The 21,057-nt window shown below is 64.4% G+C and overlaps 1 protein-coding gene across 1 annotated transcript; it reads right to left on the bottom strand.

Annotated features, from left to right (window-relative positions):
* Positions 1–11: 11 nt before the first annotated feature.
* CHLRE_09g400312v5 (uncharacterized protein) lies at positions 12–20,853 on the bottom strand. Its single transcript, XM_043065981.1, has 36 exons — positions 20,556–20,853; positions 19,718–20,142; positions 19,518–19,568; positions 19,200–19,279; positions 18,865–18,918; positions 18,477–18,614; positions 17,959–18,278; positions 17,606–17,681; positions 17,180–17,319; positions 16,670–17,005; positions 16,369–16,440; positions 15,615–16,076; positions 15,142–15,393; positions 10,319–10,636; positions 10,043–10,102; positions 9,586–9,710; positions 9,019–9,356; positions 8,584–8,828; positions 7,890–8,328; positions 7,334–7,603; positions 7,070–7,134; positions 6,784–6,922; positions 6,313–6,633; positions 5,656–6,189; positions 5,323–5,490; positions 5,066–5,136; positions 4,486–4,864; positions 4,001–4,240; positions 3,479–3,604; positions 3,117–3,242; positions 2,882–2,922; positions 2,559–2,646; positions 1,938–2,284; positions 1,210–1,248; positions 987–1,016; positions 12–812 (listed from the first exon to the last, which is right to left on the bottom strand). The coding sequence occupies exons 1-36, from the start codon at positions 20,616–20,618 to the stop codon at positions 450–452; spliced, it is 7,341 nt and encodes a 2,446-aa protein (XP_042920811.1). The 5' UTR covers positions 20,619–20,853; the 3' UTR covers positions 12–449.
* Between the last annotated feature and the right edge of the window lie 204 nt (positions 20,854–21,057).

Raw genomic sequence — 21,057 nt, 5'->3', positions numbered from 1 at the left:
CCTGCGACTGCCTTCGTCGAGCCTCGATAACGAACATAGCAACTCTGTGCAGGCGTTCACTTATTCTTTTATGGTCGACAGGGTTTTCCAGCGAAGAGCCGCCGGCACCCACTCGCCCGCCTGCTCCTGTCATTCCATCCTGCGCCATCTTTACCCAGCAGGACACTTATGGCACTGAACACTGCAGTGAACACTGCATGCCGGGGCGTGACGTTGAGTCTCGGTCTTCACACTTCATAGTAGTCCTGACATTATGGGAACTCCAGATACTGTGGGTTATGTAGAAGCGTAATGACGGTAATGATCATTCAACATATCAAAGCTAGGTTGCTCACAAACTTCTGAAGGTTAACAAGAACGTGGCCCGATTAAGCTGGGGCGTGGCCCGATTTGGTCATCGTTACCGGCGACACGGGGCGGCACCTATGCGCGTGCCCAGCTTTGGGCACCTAGCTAAGAGCGAACAAGTACAGGCGCTGCTTGTCAGTCATGGCCGCCACGAACCCCAGGCCCGGCCCCCCGCCTAGCAGCTCAACGGTCTCCCCCGGAGGCGACAGTGCGGCCAGCGCCCGCGTGGTTAGGAGGGCGGGGAAGGACGGCGGCCTTGCAGGCGCCGGTGCCTCCTCCTCCGCCTCCCCCTCCTTCACTTTCTCCCCGCCATCTCCACTGCCTCCACCTTGCTGCTGCTTCGGCATCTGCTTCTGGCCTCCGCTTTCACATCCACCTTCGCTTGCTGCCGCCGCCGCCGCCGCCGCCTGCTCCTTCCTTGCCGCCTCCTCCTTTGTGCCCTTGACTTTTGGATCCCACAGCTCCTGGGGTGAGGGTGGGGCAATGCGAAGGGACGCATATCGGAAAAGACGCGGGAAGCAGGTATGGAGCAGGGGCGGCATCTCGCAGTCGCAATAGATAGGGAACAACATCTGCTGACAACATTAGCACAGCCTGGCCTTTAGGCCCCTCAGCAGGCCCCTCACCGCCCCACCCACCTGCAGGTCTGCGTACTGCAGCGCCCGGTCCTGTGTGGGTGTGTGCATGGTGGGGTTGCACAAGTTGGGAAGTGCATGGAAGGTCGAGGCCCGAAGGCAAGTAAGGTGGCTGTACTCCGGGTTGGGATGTGTCTCATGTGAGCGAACAACCGAAACCCAGCTCGTTGTCCCTCCCTCTCTTAGTCCCTCCCCCATTTGGGCTCTCGACCCCGCCAGCCCTCACCTTGAGCCACAGGAGCTTGGAGCCCACCAGGTCAGCGCCCTGTGCGTGTGCGGCCGTGTGTGTGTGTGTGTGTGTGTGTGTGTGTGTGTGTGTGTGTGTGTGTGTGTGTTAAAGAGCACAAGGAAAACGTTGCGCAAAGACAGTGCATGCGATGCAGCAAAGCGACGGTTTACGGATATTACCTGAAGTTACCTCGCATACCTGCTGCGGTGAGCCGCCGGTCTTACCAACCGGTAATCGCGCAACCCCCGCTACTCTAACCTCGAGGGGGGATTAGTGTCCACACGCTCTCAAGGGTGCAAACCCTTGTGTGTGTGTGTGTGTGTGTGTGTGTGTGTGTGTGTGTGTGTGTGTGTGTGTGTGTGTGTGTGTGTGTGTGTGTGTGTGTGTGCGTGTGTGTTCAACCACAGAGGGGTGTGGCCGTTGAGTTGACCGGACTAGAGGGATCCGGCACGTTCCCCTCGCCGCCGCTGGTGTTCATGCCCACACGCAGCCAGCGCGCTGCACAGCCACCCAATGAGCCTTTCCCCCGCCCGCCCCACTGACCCCGCCCCGCCCAGCACAAGCGCCCTCCACACACGCACGCATGCACGCACGCACGCACATACACACGCACGCACGCACGCCCGGGAACGCGCCCACACGCACGCACACTGCTCCCCTCGGCCCTCCGCCCCTCACCGCGCTGCACAGCCACCCAGTGAGCCACTCGCCCGTCCCGCACGCACCTGGCCATAGAAGTCCAGCACCAGGCCCGCATTGCCCCACACGTTCCACACACACGTCAGCCCGCGCGCGTCGTGCGACAGCAGCAGCGTATGCTTCCGGGGCGGCTCCGGCGGCGGCGCCGCCGCCACGGCCGTACCCCTGCCGCCCTCCTCCCGTCCACCTGCAGTTGCAGCATCACCATCCGCCCCGCTGGCTGTAGCAGTGGCTGTAGCAGCAAGCGGCGGCGGCAACGGCGGCTCCTCCAGCGCCTCGCCGAAGCGCAGCAGCAGTACGTCGGACACGTGGTACCTCAGGGTGTTGTAGCGCATGCCGTTGCGGGCGCCCCACAGCTGCACACCGGGGTTGCCTGCGGCAGGAGGCGGGTGGGTGCGCGGGGTCGGGTGCGTGAGGAGTAGTGCGTGGAGTGGGGTTTTTGACAACTTGCGGATGTCGGTACGGGTGGGGTAGATGGGAAAGGGCACTCGGGGGTGGGGGTGGTGGGGGCGGTGATAGGGGCCTCACCACGGCCAGACGGGACAAGATACCTGCCAGGTACGTGCAACCTTATCTGCAGCCATCAAAGCAAGCAAATGCGCACATGCGCACACGCACATGCACACGCACACACAGACTGTACGCACCTCGCGCCGCCCCAGTGGCCACCACGCCTCCGTCCAGCGACCAGGCCACAGCGGTGGCGCCGTTGGGGTGGCCCTCCAGCAGAGAGGTCTGGGGGGTGAGGGGTGGGGGGTGGGGTGGGGCGGGTGGGGGACGGCCAGCAGCAGGAGAGGGGGCCAGGTAGCCATCCATGAAGGACCGGAGTGAATCCATGGGGGAAGCATGTGTGCGCTTCTGTATTACCGTAAGTGCTGTAATTACCCAGGAGAATTCCCTCGGCTCCCCGCCGGCTCCGGCACACCCCGGCAGCAGCACCGGCATCTCGCGGGCTGTCTCACTCGCTCACCTGCTGCCCGCGCACCGTCCAGATGCGCGCCGTGCCGTCCTCTGCACGTCCAGAACACACATGCAAGCAGTCGGCAAGCGCCGTGCGTAAATTACCTGTAGCTGCTGACAACCGCCTTTCGAATCGACTCGTGAACGGTAGCTTCCTCAATCTGCCCATGCCTTGCCACCGCACGCGTGCACAAACTGCCGTACTAGCCGTACACGTGCTATCTACCGCATGCAGCCCCCCGCACCCGATGACGTGGCGATGTTCCAGCCGTCCGGCGAGAACGCCGTCCCCGTGACCGCCTTCTTGTGGCCGCGGCAGCTGCCCACCCAGCCGCCGTCCGGCACACTGAACACCCGCACCTCGCCGTCGCCTGCAGAGGGGTCGGGCGCGATCGGAAATGGTAGGCGCCCCGAATGATCTGGTACTCCGGCGACTGATGGAAATAACCGCTTCAATAGCAACCACATTTGCCGAGGTTTCGCCACGCGGTTGACCACGTTTGGAAACCGCACAGACCGCCACCAGCAACGCCTCCTCGCGTCTGTGAAGATCAGATACGCTTGCGCACACACCACACACCCCGTACCCACACGCCAACACGCCCACCTGCCCCGGTGGCGCACTTGGAGCTGTCCGCACTGAACGCCACCGCGCCCACGACTCCGTGATGCCCACGGAAGGTGAGCAGGTGGCGCCCGGTGGCGGCCGCCCACAGGCAGGCAGTGAAGTCGCCTGGGGGGTGGGGTGGGGGTTACATTCATGATTATTTTAGAAGGGGGGAGCAGGAGGGTGTGTGCAGGGAGGGCGCGGAGGCAGGAGGTGGAGGTTGGCGGCGCAGGGAAGAGGTGTACACGGTACGCGAAGTGTACAACTGCCGACACCTCCCCCCGCCCTCCTTGACGTCACCGGTGTCCCAACAGCTGCACAGTAGTAGAGCCCCTGACCGTGGCTATCACCGCTGCGGCGGGATGCCAAGGCACCACCTCCCCCTACCTCCCCCCGCCCTCCTTGACGTCACCGCTGATCAACCCGACCGACTGGCTCGCCGTTACCGCTCCGGTTGTTTGCGCAAGGCCAACGGAACCTCCCCTCCGGCTGTTGCTGCTGCTGCTGCAGCCTGCCGCGCACCTGCCCCGGTGAGGACGTATTTGCCGTCGGGCGACACCGCCAGTGCCAGCACCTGGTAGCCCTCGTGGCCGGGCGGCGCCGCCTCCCGCCCGCCCGGCCCTGCAGCGGCGGCGGCGGCGGCGGCCTCGGCCGGCGGCGGAGGCTCCGGCTCATTAGCACCAGCAGTCAGCGCCGCGAGCGCCGGCGGCGGCGGCGGTGGCGCCAGTGCGTCCGCGCGCCAGATGCGAATGGTGTTGTCCACTGCGGTGGCGGTGGCGGCGACAGGAATTATGTTGTGGGTTTGGTTGGGTTGGGTGTTGACATGCATGTGCTGTGGTGTGCGGCTAAGTCGGTAGCACGGCATGCATGTTTGCTGTACTTGCAACTGGTGACCCTAAACGTGTGAACCATATTTGGATACCTTGGCGCACAACCAAACCTCCCCCTGCATAACACCACCCGACCACCCGATCACCCCATCACCCGACGCCAGCCAGGGTACTCACCAGATCCCGAGGCCACGCGCATGCCACGAAACGCCTCCGCCAGCCCGGCGCCTCCAGGCACCGCCACCACAGGCACCGGCGACGCGGGCGGCAGGAACACCACACTGGTCACGTGCGCGGTGTGGCCTCTCAGCACCGACACACACTGCCACTGGCACGGCCGCCGGCAGCGCAGCAGCTGCACCTCCTGCTCCTCCTCCTCGGAGTCCTCGACATCCTCCTCTCCTCCTTCAGCCGCCGGCGCAGCACCGTCGCCGTCGCCGCCATTCGCGAGTGCTTGCTCGCGGGCCGCTGCGCGCTCTGCCGCCCGCGCGGCTTTGCGCTCCGCCGCCGCTGCGGCCGCTGCGCTGGCGTCCTCCTCCGCCTGGCGCCGGGCCGCCTGTGTGGTGTGTGGTGTGTGGTGTGTAGTGGGTGGTGGGTGCGCATGAAGGAGCACGCGACACAAGGTCAGGGGCGCAAATCGAGAGTTTGCAAGTAGCGGGTGGGATTAGGGCGGCAGCAGCAGGTGCGCGGTCAGCAGGGGCACGACCGTCAGCCCCCCTTCCCCCGGGACTCAGGCGCTGCTCCCGGCCGCGCGCACCCGTAGTGCCGCCGCCCAGCCGGCGGGGTCGGCGGAGGGCGTGTGGCGCCACAGGCGGACAGAGCAGTCGCCTGCGGCAGTGCGGTGGGGGCAGGGGGGGAGTCAGCAGCAGGTGGGTACAGCTGATGTATGTCAGTCTATGAGAAGGTACACTGAAATGGAGTTCTTACGCGTGGTTTTCCTGCAAGAGTCCAGCCCCAAACAACAGGAAGTGCGCGCCTGCACACAGCCAGTTCCTGTGAAACCGCAAGCCGCACCTCTGGTGGCGCCAGTGGCGAAGTGCGGCCCGGTGCCCGCTCCAGCCGCACCCGCACCCGCAGCCGGCGCCGGCGCCGCCGCCATGCAGGTGACGGCGTCGTGGTGGCCGCGCAGCCGCTCGCGCATCAGACCCGCGGCCACATCCCACACCGCCACCGGGCCCGCGCCTGCAACACGACAACACGGCAACACGGCACACAGGCGCGATGGGGATACGGTGGGATTACGGTATGTGGAACTCAGTGCCCGGCCACCCGCAGTGCTTCAGGGTTGTGAAATGCCTGCCCCATCCCGCGCTGTTCCCACGCACGACACGGGAGGTTGTTGCGCACCTGAGCCCACTAGCAGACAGCCCGGCGGCAGTGGCGGCGGCACCATCCCTGCTTGCCCCGCCAGTGGCGGCGGCGGCTGCAGCGGCTGTAGCGGCATGAGGCAGTACCACTGCGGCAGTTTGTAGCTGGCACGTGACACCGGGCCCTCGCTGTCCTCCGCCAGACCCGACAGCAGCGGCGGCGGCTGTGTCGCGGCAGTAGCAGCGGCATCAGCATCAGCGGCAGTAGCAGCAGTAGCGGCGGGTGCAGGTGCGGTGGCGGCTGCGCCGCCGTGTAGGAACCAGGGGTCGCTGTGAGGAGCGGACCCAGAGGCAGCAGCAGGTGGCGGGATGGGCTCCAGCCCATGGGCCTCGTAGGCCTGTTGCGCCTCTGAGTCGCAGCGCAGGGTGCGCAGGGGCGCCGCCACCACCGCAGGCGCTGCCGCCGCCGCCGCCGCCGCCGCCGCTGTCGCGGCCGCTGTCGCTCCCTCACCAGCAGCGGCACCAGCAGCGCTGCTGCCTCCAGTAGGGTCCCAGACGTGAATGCACTCATCCTCTGCAGGCGCGGCGGCGGGCATTGTGCATACAGCGAGCAGACAAGATGCACGGCGTCATGAGATGAAAAGCAACGAGATAAACGCAAATGCTCCGGTACGACCGCATCCTGCCCCTCATTCACCTGACGCCGACATCAGCACCAGCGGCGGCAGGCCGCACCGCGCGCCCCAGCCTGTGCTACTGCTACTGCCGCCACTGCTACTGCTACTGTCGCTGCCGCCGTCGCTGCTACTGCCGCCCCAGGTTGTGTCCATGAACGCCAGGCCGCGGATGTCCTCGGTGTGGGCGCCAGGCATCACCACCACCTTGCGGGCGCCGCCACCCGCTCCGGCACCCGCACCAGCACCGGCACCGGCTCCCGCACCCGCACCCGCGCCTCCGGTTGGCCCCGTCGCTGCTGGGCCGCTGGGGGCCAGGTGCCACACAGTGATGGACTTGTCGCCTGCCGTGATCCGGAGGGGTGCGGAGTGGGGGTTTGGGGATTTTCGGTGGAAATGTCAGTTGCGGTGGAATCAGTCAATGGGGCGGGCCCAAAAGGAAGGCACGCACGCGGGGCCAACCCGCCTTGTATTATGAGGACACACGCACGCACCTGTGGCCACAGCCATCCAGGCGCCGTCCGGACTGAAGGCGAGCACCTGCACCGCCCCCGAGCTGCTCTTGTGGCCGGCGGCGGCGGCAGCGGCGGAAGTGGTGGCGCGCTGCTCCGACAAGTCGAACCCAAACGTGACCTGTTTGGCATCACATAGTAATTTGGAGATTTGTGAAGCGGAAGTGGTTGGCGCATTTTGCGGATTGCCGAGCATATGTAAACCCTATGGACGATGGAAGGGACGACAAAGCGGATGAGGATTGCGTCTGGTCTGGCAACCACCCACCGTTTGTGCCTCCGCCTCTTGCTCGCCACCCTCGCCCACATCGCCCTCAGGTTGCGGGGGCAAGCCTTCACGGGTAGGTGGAAGGCGCGGCAAAGGCATGGGGTACGAGGACCAGCCCCCACGGCGCGCAGAGGTATTTCCCAAATGATCACGTATCCCCTACACAATGGCCGCACCACTTCCTCCATTTGCAAGGCAACATGCTCAAGTTGGATGTCGCCATTCGCGCACCTAGTAACCAATGTCACACACAGAGACACGCACCCGGTATGAGCTCCGCCAGCCGAACGCGCGTGTCGCCATCCCACAGCGCCACCACCCCGTCAGCCGAGCCCGTAGCCACCACCAGTGGCGGCGGCGACGGCGGCCCCGCCGCCTGCAGCGCCGGCTGCTGCTGCTGCTGCTGCTGCTGCCGCTGCTGGTGCTGCCGCTGCGGCCTCAGCTGCAGGCAGTAGACGCAGTCCTGGTGCACGCCGCTGAACAGCCCCACCTGGGCGCCACTGAGCGGCGACACCAGCCGCACACGCCCGTCGTCTGCGTATTGGGAAAGCACACACACACACACACACACACACACACACACACACACACACACACACACACACACACACACACACGTAGGCACCCGTGCCGGTGTCAGTGCCTACCCAAATGTAATGTACTGCAAACGTGCGAACATACGGCGCGACTGCAAGCACTGCCCTCAAGTTTACCAGCTCAGAAGGCAATGAGGCGGTCCAAATCAAATCCCCGCGCACCCACAAGCACTGGCGCACCCACAACCCCCGCAACCCCTGCCCCCCGCCCCACACACACTCACCGCAGCCCGCCAGCAGCACCCCCGCCGCCGCCGCCCAGCCCAGCCCCCGCGGCGTGCGGCGGCCGCTGCCCAGCACCTCCGCCGTCAGCAGGCAATCGCCCCAGCCCGCCGCCGGGTTGACCAGCCGGTACGGCGGCGCAGGCCAGACCGCACCCGCCAGCTGCACAGCTACTGCCGCCGCTTTCGGCGCTGGTGTGGGTGCTACTGCCGCCGCTTCCGGTGCTGGAGTGGTTGCTACTGCCGCTGCTGCGGTTGGCGCTGTAGCGGCTGTAGCGTTTGTGACGGCGGCAGCACTGGCCGCAGCTGTGTTGTGATCGCCAGGGCGCACGGGAGAGGGGGAGAGAGACGAAGGGCCGGCGCTGGGTGCGGGCAGGGCTGCCTCCGCCGCCGCACGCACCAGCGAGCAGGCGGGCAGCGCCAGAGCCGAGGTCAGCAGTGCCTGTGTGTGCGGGGGGGGGGGGGATAGCCATCCATGGGATGGTGTGTATCAAATATGAAGTGAAGGGGGGAAGGGAGGTTGTACATTCGAGACCAACGAAGTCCCATCGTCTAGGGGTAGCTGGAGTAAAAGGATGAAAGGCGAAATGAGTTCATGGCAAGTTTGGAGTGCCGGGGGGTTCATTCCGGAACCCATGAGGAAGAACTCGTTCACAAACTTGCAGCCATTCCATTCCGTTCCACGCCTCCGCCCCACCTCGGGGAACCTCAGCAGCGCCGAGTGGTACGGCTGCAGCCACCTCGCCACGTCAGCAGCCAGATCCGCCGCCGTCACGCCGCCATTTCCACCGCCGCCGATACTGGTACTGCTACAGCCGGCAAAGACCGCCTCGTGCCGTAGCAGGGCGGCCAGTGCGGTGGCGGCGGTGGCGGCCCCGTCGTCGTACACACAGCGCCAGAAGTAGAGGTCGAGCAGGAGGGAGCCCAGCAGGCGCACGGCGGCTGCGGGGGGGGGGGTTACATTCATGACGGGGGAGGGCGCGGAAAAGGTTGGGACAGGGGATGGAATGGGTGAGGCTATGTGAGATAGGACAGCTGCTGTTACGGCAGTACCTGCAGCACAAGCGATCGTACGCATGGTAGGCACCCCGCCGCCGCCCAAGCCACCCAAGCCGCTCTCCCTCCCGCTCACCCTCCTCCTCGCCCGCCGCCGCCCGCGCCGCCGCCGCCGCCAGCACGTGCGCCACCCCATGCTGCAGGCTGTAGCCGTCCGGCGGCCGGGCGCCGCGTGTGCCGCCGCCTCCGGGCGCCCTGGAGGCTCGGCTGGAGGCCACGTCGCGGAGGGCCAGGGCCGCCAGCGCCGCGTGAGCCCGGGGGCGGCCGGGGAACACAGCCGCCGAGGCGATTGACACGGTTTCTGACACGGTTGCGGATCCTGCGGGGGCTGATGTGGCGGATGCCGGCGGGGCTGTGCCGCGGAGGGCGGGCAGTAGTGCGTCGCCGTCGCCCGCCAACCACTCGTACAGAGACCTGACAGTGGCAGGAAGAAAAGGTTGAAGCAAGGGTCTAATTGATAGGATGCACGCAGGCCAAAAGTGACCGCAACCGACACGCCATGCCCCCAGAAGAACAAGGCCCAAGGGCGTCGAAGACGAAGGTCAAGGCCACACCTCCATTGCGCTCTGTGGGCTGGCTTGGTCTCGGTTTAGTTGGGTTTGGAATAGACTATCAAAGCCCCCACCGACACGGCCACACCCACCGGTGCAGTCCGAGCAGCTTGTAGCCGCGGACCATCACCAGCGACCCCAGTGGCGCCGCCGCCGCCGCGCCGCTGCCGCCGCCGGCTTCCAACGCCGCCAGCACGGCTGGCGTGAGTCCCAAACCCTGCAGGCAGGAGCGGATGGGCGACGGGCCGGGTTTGGTCATGAATGTTACATTTGATCACATGCGCCCGCACACAGGCGCACGTGCTTGCATGTCCGTGCATGCACACGTACCCGCACACATGCACGTGGTAACTGCAACAGCACGTGCACGGTGCCGCCCTTGGTGCCGCCTGCACGCACGCCTGCTGCTGGCCCTGACCTGACGGTTTGGCACCAAGGCCGACCACGACGGGTCCATGCCCCCCCCCTCATGTCCCATCTGTTGCGTGTGTCGGGCACTGTTCCAGGCGTCCGTATGAGGCCCCGCCCACAGCCCACGCGGTCGCCCACCTCGGCCCGCAGGTCCAGCAGCTGGGACAGGTACAGCGGCTCCCGCGCGGCGCCCAGGACCTGTGTGTCAGGAGAAGCACACATAAGAGGAAGGGGAGGACGACTTGGAGGACCTTCAATCCAAAGGGCTATGGGAGGGGTACGGCGGTTGCATGCCCGCGTGCGTGACTGCAGCTGCGGGACGGCGGCACGCACGGCACCCCGCGAGACACCCCTGCCGCAGGAAGGCACAAGCGGCTGCCTCGGCCGTCCGCACCGCCAACCACCTCGCCTCACCTCAAGCAGGAATGCTAGGTCCTCCGCCGTTGCTCCCTGCCTCCCCCCTGTTCCTGCTCCTGACTTCACTGCCGGCGCCACCACCGTCCGGACGTACAGGCGGTACAGCGGCGCCGCGGCCGGTGCAGCCGCGGCCGCCGCCAACAGCTGCTCCAGCACCTCCGGCACGGACAGCGCCGGCGGGGCCAGTGGGGCCTGAGGTGCGGCCGGCGTCGGCTGGGTTGCGGCGGTGGCGGCAAAGGCGGTGGTAATGGCGGCGGCGGCAGCAGTGAGGATGTCTTCGGCGAGAGTGATCCAAAGCATCCAGCCGCGTGCGGCCTGTTGTTGTACAAGGGAAAAGACGGAGGGAGGATATTGATGCGGGGAGGGATTCAACATGGGGAAGGGGGTCAACGGCGTGCATGCGCAGCTGCAACAGTGATGGCGAACAATCTGGTAGGGAGGGCGGGATTGCCGCCAGGTATACAGCGTAGGTGTGGGTGCCAGGCGTGACACGGCAAGGCGCGAAGCGGTGGTGGCTGCAGGCACATGTGGAGGTCTGTGCGGCGTGTCACCGGCGACCCACCATCGGGCAGGTCCCCGTCCACAAAGTGGGCGGTGGGTGGGGCGGGGCGTTCGGTGGCGCCGGTTTGAAGCATACCTTTCTCGGCCTTTTGGCTCAGATCATGTGTAGTATCTGTTCTTATAAGCTTAATCGCTTATATGGTTCTCATTGAGAACCTGCGATTAACTTTAATATTTTAGGGGGTCAAGGCAATGGGGGCGCTTGCGCTCCCGCCGCGACAGCTTGGCAGGAGGCTTACACTACCTCTCTTGCCGAGCACCCCAGCCCATTCACAGCGTTCTCGTAATAGTAGACACCCCCGTCGCCACCATACTCGTCGGCGGTGGCCCTTCTTCCCGCTGGCTGGGCTGCCGCCGCGCGTGCGGCCCAGCTGGCTCGGGGGCCTGCCGCCGCGCTGCCGCTCCCGGTGGCCGACGTCGTGAGTGCTACGGCGGAGTCGGTGCAACGGGTGGTGCGGGGACTTGGATGGTTGCAGTGCGGGGGGCCGCCCATCCTGCTCACTGCCTACACGGTGAAGGCGGGGACCGTGCTACAAATGGCTCCACAGTTAGCCGCCCTGAAGGCTAAGCATTTGCAGTATGTGTGCGATGCGGGTGTGTCGGGGGTGGGGGCTGCCCTGGCGGCGGGGGCCTTCGTGTGCACCTTGGCCCGCTTGTGGTCGCTGAACTGGGAGAATCATCATAAGGAAGCACTGTGGCGTGTGGCCGCCAACGCTTGCTGGGCGTTTCCACGGCATGCTAGCGAGCGGGCGCGAGGCGTTACTGTTGACCCGTGTTGGGCGTGTGGGGTGGACATGCAGGATGGGGACCGGCGTCACTGGTTTTGGGACTGCACTGTTGCGCTGTCACTGCGGGAAAGTATGGGGATGGCTATGGGTTTCCTGCCGGAGGAGGCTCTAAGTGCCTTCTCTCGTGAGGAGTTGTGGTTAGTGCGCCCGCCTGCGGGGCTTGCGCCACCTGTGTGGGATGTGGTGTGTCTCGCTGCTATGTCTGCCCTGGACTTTGGTCGGCAGCGTGTGGTTATGGCCGGGTTGGCGGCGCGAGCGAAGCTGCCGTCGGCCCGGGTGCTGAGCATTGGACTTGCCGTCGTAGCTGACTTCTGGGTAGCCGACGTTTGTGACTTTGGGTATCAGGCCAAAGGGTTGGGACGCTGTGCCGTTTGCGCATCCCTTCATATCTCGGGCTGTTGGTGACGGCATGGTTTTGCCCTTGCCGTATGACGCTGATTCCCCGCCCCCCTCGCCGTGCGAGGTTGTGCGTGGTTGGTGGCTCTGTGTGTGGGCAGGATGCACGTGTGGGCGACCGTTCTAGTACCTGGACGCTTGCGCCCTGGTTAGTGCGTGCGCTGTGCGTGTGTCCTGCGGCCTAGACGTTTCCCGGCACTCCTGTGCCTAGGCTTGTGGCGTTGAGGCACAGCGGTGGGGCTCTGGCGGGTTGAGGCTTGGCTAGGACTCACTGTGCGCGGAGTCACACGGACTTTGCCCGCGGGAGGGTTTGCAGCAAAGTCGGGGTTGGGCCCTGATAGCATGTGATGGCTCGGCGTCTTCGGGAGCTGGGACTGTCCCCTCTGTAACATCCGCATCCATACTCGTCCAAGGTGTGCCCTCGCTCGCGTAACACCTTGGTACGCCAGCCCTCCATTGCATGAACCGAGGCCTCTGGTAGCACAAGCGCGCCGACAGGGGCAAAGGACAGGCGGAGTGATGGGCAATCTGGGAGAGAGCACTCGTATACTGGGAAGGTACCGGTAACAAGTGCTGGTGAGCCTTGGGCATTTTTAACATCCGCAGTGTCTCCACTTCCCAAGGATGTGACCTTGCTCGCTCAGTGCTGATTCAGTGACACGGGTCCACCTTAAACATGTTTCAATATTGGCTGGGATGCGTGGCTGGGATGCTTGGCCAACACAGTTTGGGACACATGCCGGCCCCTGGCTCTGAAGGGGGAGGGCCAGACGCCGTTGCCTCCCAGGGACCGCGGCTGCAACAGTGAAATGGTACTGAACTGTTCAGAGCAGCGTGGTACTGGGCCAGGCATCTGCGCAGCTCCAGGAGCGGGCGCGGGGGTGGTGCATATGCCCAAGCCAAACACGTTGTAGCAGTACCTAACCCACACCCGTCGTGACGGGAAGAGGGTTGCTGATGTCCAGTGGGTGCGATGATAGGGACTTCACTAGACTAACGAGAGGCATAGGTAAGGGTCCAGCCCTGTCTCGAACTTGTATATTGTATTCTTATACAACTGGCCGGAACACTGGGCGTGGTGGTGGCTTACCGGCGCCACCGGCCGTGCCTCTCATCGTGTCTGGATCCCATGCGGGCTCCGCCCACACAAGTAGTCATCCAACATCACCCTGCCCCTCTCTGTGTATCCTTGGTGTATCCCTGGTGCACTTCTTGTTTCATGGTTTGGGCCACATGAGCGTTCCCTCGGCTTCTTATGGGCATGCACTCGGAGCAAGGGGACTAAGGGAGAGCCCCTAACATTAAGCCCTGGAATGACACATGTAAGTCCAGCCTTTGCTGCACATAAGTGATTGCCAACGCTTAGGGAGTTGAGACAGGATCAACATGTTCAAGCAGATGAATCCACTGAGTGGAATCCACTGTAAGGATCTCCTTAGCTCTCTCCCAGATTGCCCATCACTCCGCCTGTCCTTTGCCCCTGTCGGCACGCTTGTGCTACTAGAGGCCTCGGTTCATGCAATGGAGGGCTGGCGTACCAAGGTGTTACGCGAGCGAGGGCACACCTTGGACGAGTACGGTGGCGACGGGGGTGTCTACTATTACGAGAACGCTGTGAATGGGCTGGGGTGCTCGGCAAGAGAGGTAGTGTAAGCCTCCTGCCAAGCTGTCGCGGCGGGAGCGCAAGCGCCCCCATTGCCTTGACCCCACACGGGGGAGGCACCCTAGGTGAAAAACTGCGGTTTTGGCCCCTTAATAACTTTTGCGCGACAACGTCCCCAGTCACCAAACTCGGGCAGGAGGTTCGTTAGGATGTGCTGAGCAAACACTTGATGTTCGGAAGTCTTACCCAGTTGTCGCACAAACGTCATATGGCTTGCAAGATGGGGGGTACGAAACGTGTCAGAAGGGGGAATCACTGACCCCAGACTTCAGCGGATCCCTCCTAAACTCTTATGAAGCATGGCGGACACTATCCATATGGATTCTGTGAACTCAGGGGGGCGAAATAATATGCGGGCTGGGAGAACAACCCGCGTGTTTGTCCGCACAGGTGGGCACGCATGGACCAAAATGTGTCCAAACCGACATGCGTATTCTAGCCGGCCGACTAGCTAAAGCTTCTATTGTATATGTGTATAACGTGAAGCGAGTAGACAGGGCTCAGATTAGCCTGTCTGTCCGCACAATGAAAGCATGTTGCCCTTGAGGGCATGAATTCCAGTATCATTTGCTGCCGTCGATTTATTAAGATCAACTGATGTTGTAAAACTACTTGTTGAACGAAGAGGAGGCCTCCTCGCGATCCCGACTCTAGGTCACAACTAGTCTCCAAAGGGTTGCTTTGAGCCTTAATCAAACGTTGGAGGACTTTATGGTTGCTAAACGTTAGATTGAGCCTTGTATCGGAGCTACAGGGTCCGTTGGCGCAAAGCATTCAACATCTATTTGCACGATCGTCGGCAAACGTGAATATCTACTGATATCTAATATATATGTAGCACGTAAAAGCCATTGCAACTTGTCCGAGCAGCTAACTCGGCCGCATGAGTGAGGGGAACATATTCAGACCCCTCGGCATGGTGCCCTCCCCGTGTGCCTTGACCCCCTAAAATATTAAAGTTAATCGCAGGTTCTCAATGAGAACCATATAAGCGATTAAGCTTATAAGAACAGATACTACACATGATCTGAGCCAAAAGGCCGAGAAAGGTATGCTTCACACCGGCGCCACCGAACGCCCCGCCCCACCCACCGCCGACTCCGGCGACCAACCAGCGAGCGATGGTGGGTTGGGTGGTTGTGCCCTTGCAACTCTGGGCTGATTTTGAGGTACGCATGCTACCTTCGCTAGACTACTATGTGTATTGGTCCTTACGTTTGGCGCGTTCTCTTTTGGGCTGCCCGACGTCGGTGTCGGCTCGATGGCAACCATGGCCGACACCATCGCTCCATATGCTAGTTCTTGCTTGTTTGCATGCGCATACATACTGCACGACGTTGGTGCACAGCTTATTCGGCACCTGCCCCCGATGCCTGCAAAGACATCCCCATCCCCTCGCGACCAACACGCACCTCCCATAGCCGCTTCGCCAGCACGGGAGCCTCCCCCAGCGCCTCCGCGCGCAGCGCTGCCGCCAGCGCCGGCCGCGCCTGCAGCCGTGCCGCCAGTGCGACCACGCAGTCGGCCGCCGGAGCCCGCAGCACTTGGGGGGAGGGCAGCACCCTCAGGGGCGCGAACGCTCCCTCCAGCAGAGAGACGATGTGGGTCAGCGGCCGCGCAGTGATGAGCAGCCGCACACAGGGCGGCAGGCGCGGGAAATGCTCCTGTGGTCGCATGGAGTGGAGGGGGGGGTGAGAGGCTGGGAAAGGAAGTGGGAACAGGGTAGGTCAGGTCAGGGTGGGGCAGGGCGGGGCAGGACATTGCACGCCGAGTACGGCAGTGACTTGGTTTGGCGGCATGACACAGACTACGGCCACGGGGCCAGAGGTAGATTGAAATCACATTGGGATTTGGGACAGCAAATCCTGAACATATTCAGACCGACCTGCAGCATTAAAAGCATGGCGTTCTCGTGGCCGCCGCCGCCGCCGCCACCACTGTCTCCCTCGTCCACCGCATCCAATAGCAGCACCACCACAGGCGGTGGTGGCGGCGGGGGTGTGGGCAAACCCTCGCTCGCCGCCTTGCCCTCCTGCCCCTCCTCCACTCCCTCGGCAGCTGCCGCCGCCGCCGCCGTGTACGCCTCCCACACCAGCTGCAGCGGCCGCAGCAACAGCACCTCAAAGGCTGCGGCAATGGGGTCCGCCGCGCCGCCAGAGCCGCCGCCGCCACCTCCAAACGGCCCGCCGCCGCCGCTGCCGCTGCCGGCACCGGCGGCGCTGCCCCCGGTGGTCAGGCCGGAGATCACCTGAAGCGCGAAACTCTCTTTGCCTGAGCCGCCGCCGCAGCCGCCGCCGTCGGCGTCTTGCTTGGCAGCGGCCTCCGCCAGCTCAAACGCATAGTAGCCCTGCACGCGCGTGGGGCGTATGCAGTGTGGTCCAGTGCGGGCATACGCGTGGGCGTGGGTGCGTTGGGATAACTGTCTACCACCTTACCACCTTACCAGGTACGATGCAACACAATCTCATGATGCCCCAACCCCAACGCCCCCGTATCGCCCAAAGTCACCACTCCTCGGCACCAATGCCCGGTGATGGGAACCTGGCCGTAACACTCAGGCACATACCCCACCCTCCCTCCCGCCCGCCCGCACCCCTCGCCTCTCCACCCGCCCCCCTCTCTCTCTCCCTCTCTCCCACCTGCAGCTGCTGTGGGAAGGCCAGCGCCAGCTGGTAGGCCAGTGTGCGCAGGGCCGCCAGCGGGTCCAGAGCCTGATGGGGGGGAGGCGTGCAAGCGAGGTGGGGGTGTTCCCCCTCACATTCATTCACCCCCTTAAATTCCCAGGTACAACCCACACCTATTGCGGCGCGTGGCTTGTCCCAACCTTTGCAGGCACGGTACGCGGACCCTCCGCCCTCAGGTGTTTCTCACGCACACGCGTCGAGGTGTCGGTAAGCCAGTCTCTCTCGCCAGGCGTTCCTGACGCATGCACGAACGTACCTGCAGATCACTGGCCCGACAGAAGTGTGCCGCCACCGCCACCGGTGCCACCTGCCGCCGCGCCGCCGCCGCCACCACCTCCCCTTTGCCCTCCCCTTCATGGCCGCCGCTGCCGCCGCCTCCGCCGCCTCCTGCCATGGCGTGTGCGGCCCAGGCCGCCGCCGCGGTGGACTTGCCGCTGCCGGCCGCGCCCAGCAGCAGTGCGGCGCGGGGGCCCTGGTGGGAGCTGCTGGTGTTGGGGCTGGTGTTGTCGCTGGTGCTGGTGTTGTTGAGGGGGTTGGTGTTGTGAGGTAGGGGCGGCGACGGCGCTAGCCAGTCATCCAGCTGGGACCAGTCCTGTGGTGAAGGCAGGCCGCTTGTTGTTCAGGTGCGTGACTGCGTTTGTATGTGCTTGGAAAGCACGGCGCGTACTTGCGTATGTGCAGGTTGGTAGCTGCTAGGACAAGGTTGTAAACCCCAGCTACAGCACACACACCCGCCCTCACCCTCGCCCCCGCATACAACACTCACCCATGCGCCACCACCTCCACCAACAGCACCAGCAACGCCTCCCGCCGCCGCAGCCCACCCCCGCGCCAGCTCGCTCTCAAAGTCCAGCGGCCTCAGCAACAGCGCACAACGCATCGCGGCGTTGAAGGACGTGACGCCGCCTGCGAGTTGTCAGTTCACACGAGGTTATCGCCTGGTGAGAAAATGCTGCAAGGAAGGAAATGAGTGATACGCCCCCATAACGCCCCCCACGCTCCTCGCCCTTTGCTGCCCCCTTCCCCACCAAGGCGCCACCCTCCTGGTTGGTCTCGGGCATAGAACCAACCTCACTTGGTTTCGACTACCCCTCGGTTTAGTCCGGGCTGGTATCTACAACCCTCCCCCAGTCTTTTACTCGTTGGGCTCGGGCATGTAACCACACACCCACACACATACACACACCCTCACCCGGCGCCGCGGCAATGTCCGCCAGGATTCGCTCCTTGTCGGCGATCACTGTGGCCTTGGCGGCAGCGGCGTCGATCTGGGGTTTGGAGGGGAGGGGAGATGGGGTACGATGCATTGATGGTCAACAATTTCAGGGGGGGAAGGGGCGCCGCGCTTGCATTCTGCGTTGCTGCCTCCAACCTTGCAGGTAACCTGGTTTGGTGCGCACATAAGCGTACCGCACCCATACACCACCCCAAGAGGCCGGGACGCTCCCCTTCACCGCTGCCACACAAGCGAGACTCGGCGGCGGGCCCCGCCGCCCCCCTCCCTCTCCCACCCCACACACACACCCGGCCCCGAGCATCCCTCACCGAGCCGTTCAGCCGCGCCCGCTGCGCCGCCGACAACCCCGTAGTCAGCACCACCAGGGCCTGACTGCGACTGCGGCCGCCACCGCCGCCACCGCCGCCACCGCCGCCACCGCCGCCGCCACCGCCGCCGCCGCCACCGCCGCCGCCACCGCCGCCGCCGCCACCGCCGCCGCCACCGCTGCTGGTGTCGGTGTCCGCCCCCTTGTCCTCGCCGTCCTTGATGCGGCGCTGCTCCCCCGGCGCTGCCCCCGCGCCCTCCGCCGCCACGGTGAGTGTGGTCCACATCTCGTACAGACACCAGATGCGCTCAAAGGGCGAGCCTGTGTGCGATTGCGTGCTTGCGTGAGACTTTGTGTGTACGACAGCTGTTAGAAGAAAGGAATCACGCAGGACATCACCCCCTGTGCTCCGCCAGTTCAGCTTGGTTCGGTTTATTTTGGGCTGGTAGTTACAACCCCTCCCGGCCTCCCCTCCTCCCCCACCACTCCCACCCCCACTCCCCCCCCCAAGGCACCCACCCGCCGCGTCCGTGCACACGAGTGTGGCGGCCGCGTCCGCCACCGCCAGCCTCAGCTGCTCCAGGTCGTCGGCCTGCTGCTGCCCCGGGTGCTGGTTGATGATGAAGATGTCGCACCACACGTACACGGAGGAGGCCACTGCGGGGGGCAGGGGTGGGTGGATGGAATGTGCAGATGGTGGAAGGTGGGTGGGGGTGGGGGTGGGGGTGGAAGGTGGGTGGTGGGGTGTGTGAGGGGGATTGAGGTTCAGCCTTCTGGGCATCCTCAGCGCCGAGTATTGGTGAGGAGTGCGGCTTGTCGGGGGCAGGGTATTCAGCATTACGGAAGTCGGCATGTGCGCAGTACACCCCTCGCCCCCACGCACACATGCACACGCACGCACACGCACCTGCGCCTCTGAGGTAGTGCGCCGTGAGCCCCACCATCTCCCAGAACGGCCGGCCTGCGCACATGTGTGTGATTGCAAACACAGGGGAACGGAAACACTTGGGCTTCAGCTGGGGACTTGGCGCACGCGCCGCAACCAGCTTCCTTGCAGCTCCCGCCACCGCCCTAGCCGCGGCATGTCCAAACACGAAAGGCATCGCGCTCCCTTGCTGCCACAGCGCCACGCAGCTACGGTGCCACGCAGCCGAGAGACAGCCGCATAACAACACACACACACACACACACGGCAACGTTTTCCTTGTGCTCTTCAACACACACACGGCCCCCGGGTCTCACCCCAGGCGTGCGAAATGAAGTAGTAGTGGGTCGCGGCGGGGGGCAGCACGTGGGCGGTCACGTGGGGCAGGTCCACATAGCTGCGGCGGTGGGGGTGGCGGTGATGGTGGTGGAAATGGTGGACGGGGGGCAGGAGGGCCAGGGAGGCGGCGTGGCGGCCTCGCAGGTATGGCCAGTTGGCTGGCGCCGGGAAACCCCCGTCAATCCCGCCCGGGGAAACAGGGCCGCCCAACAAGGTACGGCACGGAGCGCGGGGTGCGGAGCACGGCAGTACAACTGTACAGCATTACGGCTGTACGGCTGTATGGCACTGCCTACCGGATGGTGTCATGCAGCGTGTGGGGCTTCACCAGCTTGTCCACCACCATCCTGTGTGTTTGCGTGGCGTGGCGTGGCGTGGGCGGCACAGTGCATGGGGGAGGAGGCATGGTTTGCATGGCGACGACCACCTCACGGATTTGTGTTTCCACGACTTGCCCTCCCTTTCACCCCCCTCTCCCCGCTCCCCCCCCCCTCACCAGGTGGGCATGTCGGGCGGCACGTGCGCTTCCGCGAACTCCAGCAGGAACGACAGCGACACAGCCAGGCCGCCGATGTGAGGCACACGCCGCGACCCGGGCCCGGACCCGGACCCCGAGTGTGCGGGCTCGGACCCCGAGTGTGCGGGCTCCGATGCGGATCCCACAGGTACTGTCGCCAGCGTGGGAGACGGCGCAGGCGTAGGTGACTCAGGTATGGACGGTGGTGGCGGTGACGGCGGCGGTGGCGGCGGTGGCGCGTCAGCGGCCTGGAGGGACCCGGTGGGGCGCACCGGCGCGCTGGGTGGGCGCGCATGGGGCTTGGGGTTGGCGACGCCTCCAGCTGTAGCGCTGCCAGTTCTAGCGGTTCCGGGAATTGCTGCGCCGCTGTCTGACACCGCCACAGCCCTGGGCGGGGGATTCGCCTGCGTGTGGATGGGCGCGGGTGGGGGTTTTGAGACGGGGTTTTTGGGAAATGGGGTAGTTTTATCCAATCCCAAAGAACCAAGGGGATGAAGCATTCATCCAGCAACTCCATCAGGGGAACGCAAATCACGCACAGCTCGCCGGCTGGTACATGCACGGTGAAGCACATTGGCCGAAGTTCGGCGGCCGGGATCCCCTGCGGCCCTCAGCACTAGGCTAGGCATTGGGCGAGGCAAGGGCACCTCCCCCCCACCCACGGTTTCCGTTTCCCCATCCTGCCCCAAACCCGGCGTATGCACAGGGTGCAAACGTGTAATCGTGGTGCAAGGAAAAGGCACTCGGTGAGCCAGAAGGATTCAGTGCCGGTGCCCTTGCCGCGCTTGCCTCCCTGCTGGCCTCCCTCGGCTCTCACCTGCGCTGCGGGAACGCTAACAGCGACCGCCTCGCCCCGAGCGCACGATACGCCAGAGCCCATGGCTGATGCTACTAGTCAACAGAATGCACGGGCTGAGCTTATCCAACAGAGTTGCTGCCAACGAGGTAGCGCATGCGAGCCCGGCACGGTCTATGAAGGCGCGTCCATATGTTTATATAATTACTGCCGAGCTTGTTAACCAGCACGCTGAATTGCAGCTATGTTATGATGCAGCAAAGCTCGGGACTAGTGCAACGAAGGGCTTGTGAGTTGTGGTTGTCCACAGATTTGGGACAGCACGTTTTGAACCGGTTAACATATGCATTCACTGAGCATTTGCGAGGTAGCCTGCAAGTGCATGCATGCACAGCGGCGGTTGGCCGTTCACCCGAACCCTGGTGTAAGCTGAGGGGCTGCCCCCACGGGCTGCCCCCGTGCTGTTCGCGAGCCCTCATCCTTGCGACGCGGTTCCCCATAAGGACTTTGGCGACTAACTCGT

This window comes from Chlamydomonas reinhardtii, chromosome 9, assembly GCF_000002595.2.
Source record: "Chlamydomonas reinhardtii strain CC-503 cw92 mt+ chromosome 9, whole genome shotgun sequence".
Lineage (NCBI taxonomy): Eukaryota > Viridiplantae > Chlorophyta > Chlorophyceae > Chlamydomonadales > Chlamydomonadaceae > Chlamydomonas > Chlamydomonas reinhardtii.
The sequence above is the reverse complement of the archived record's forward strand: the minus strand, read 5'-3'. Positions and strand labels throughout refer to the sequence as shown.

Coding starts and splice junctions, on each gene's coding strand:
- CHLRE_09g400312v5 (XM_043065981.1), bottom strand. CDS start 20,618: ATGGGCTCTGGCGTATCGTGCGCTCGGGGCGAGGCGGTCGCTGTTAGC. Junction 7,135..7,333: donor GCTGGCGGAGCTCATACCGG/GTGCGTGTCTCT, acceptor CTACCCGTGAAG/GCTTGCCCCCGCAACCTGAG. Junction 1,249..1,937: donor TGCTGGACTTCTATGGCCAG/GTGCGTGCGGGA, acceptor GCACACGCACAG/GGCGCTGACCTGGTGGGCTC.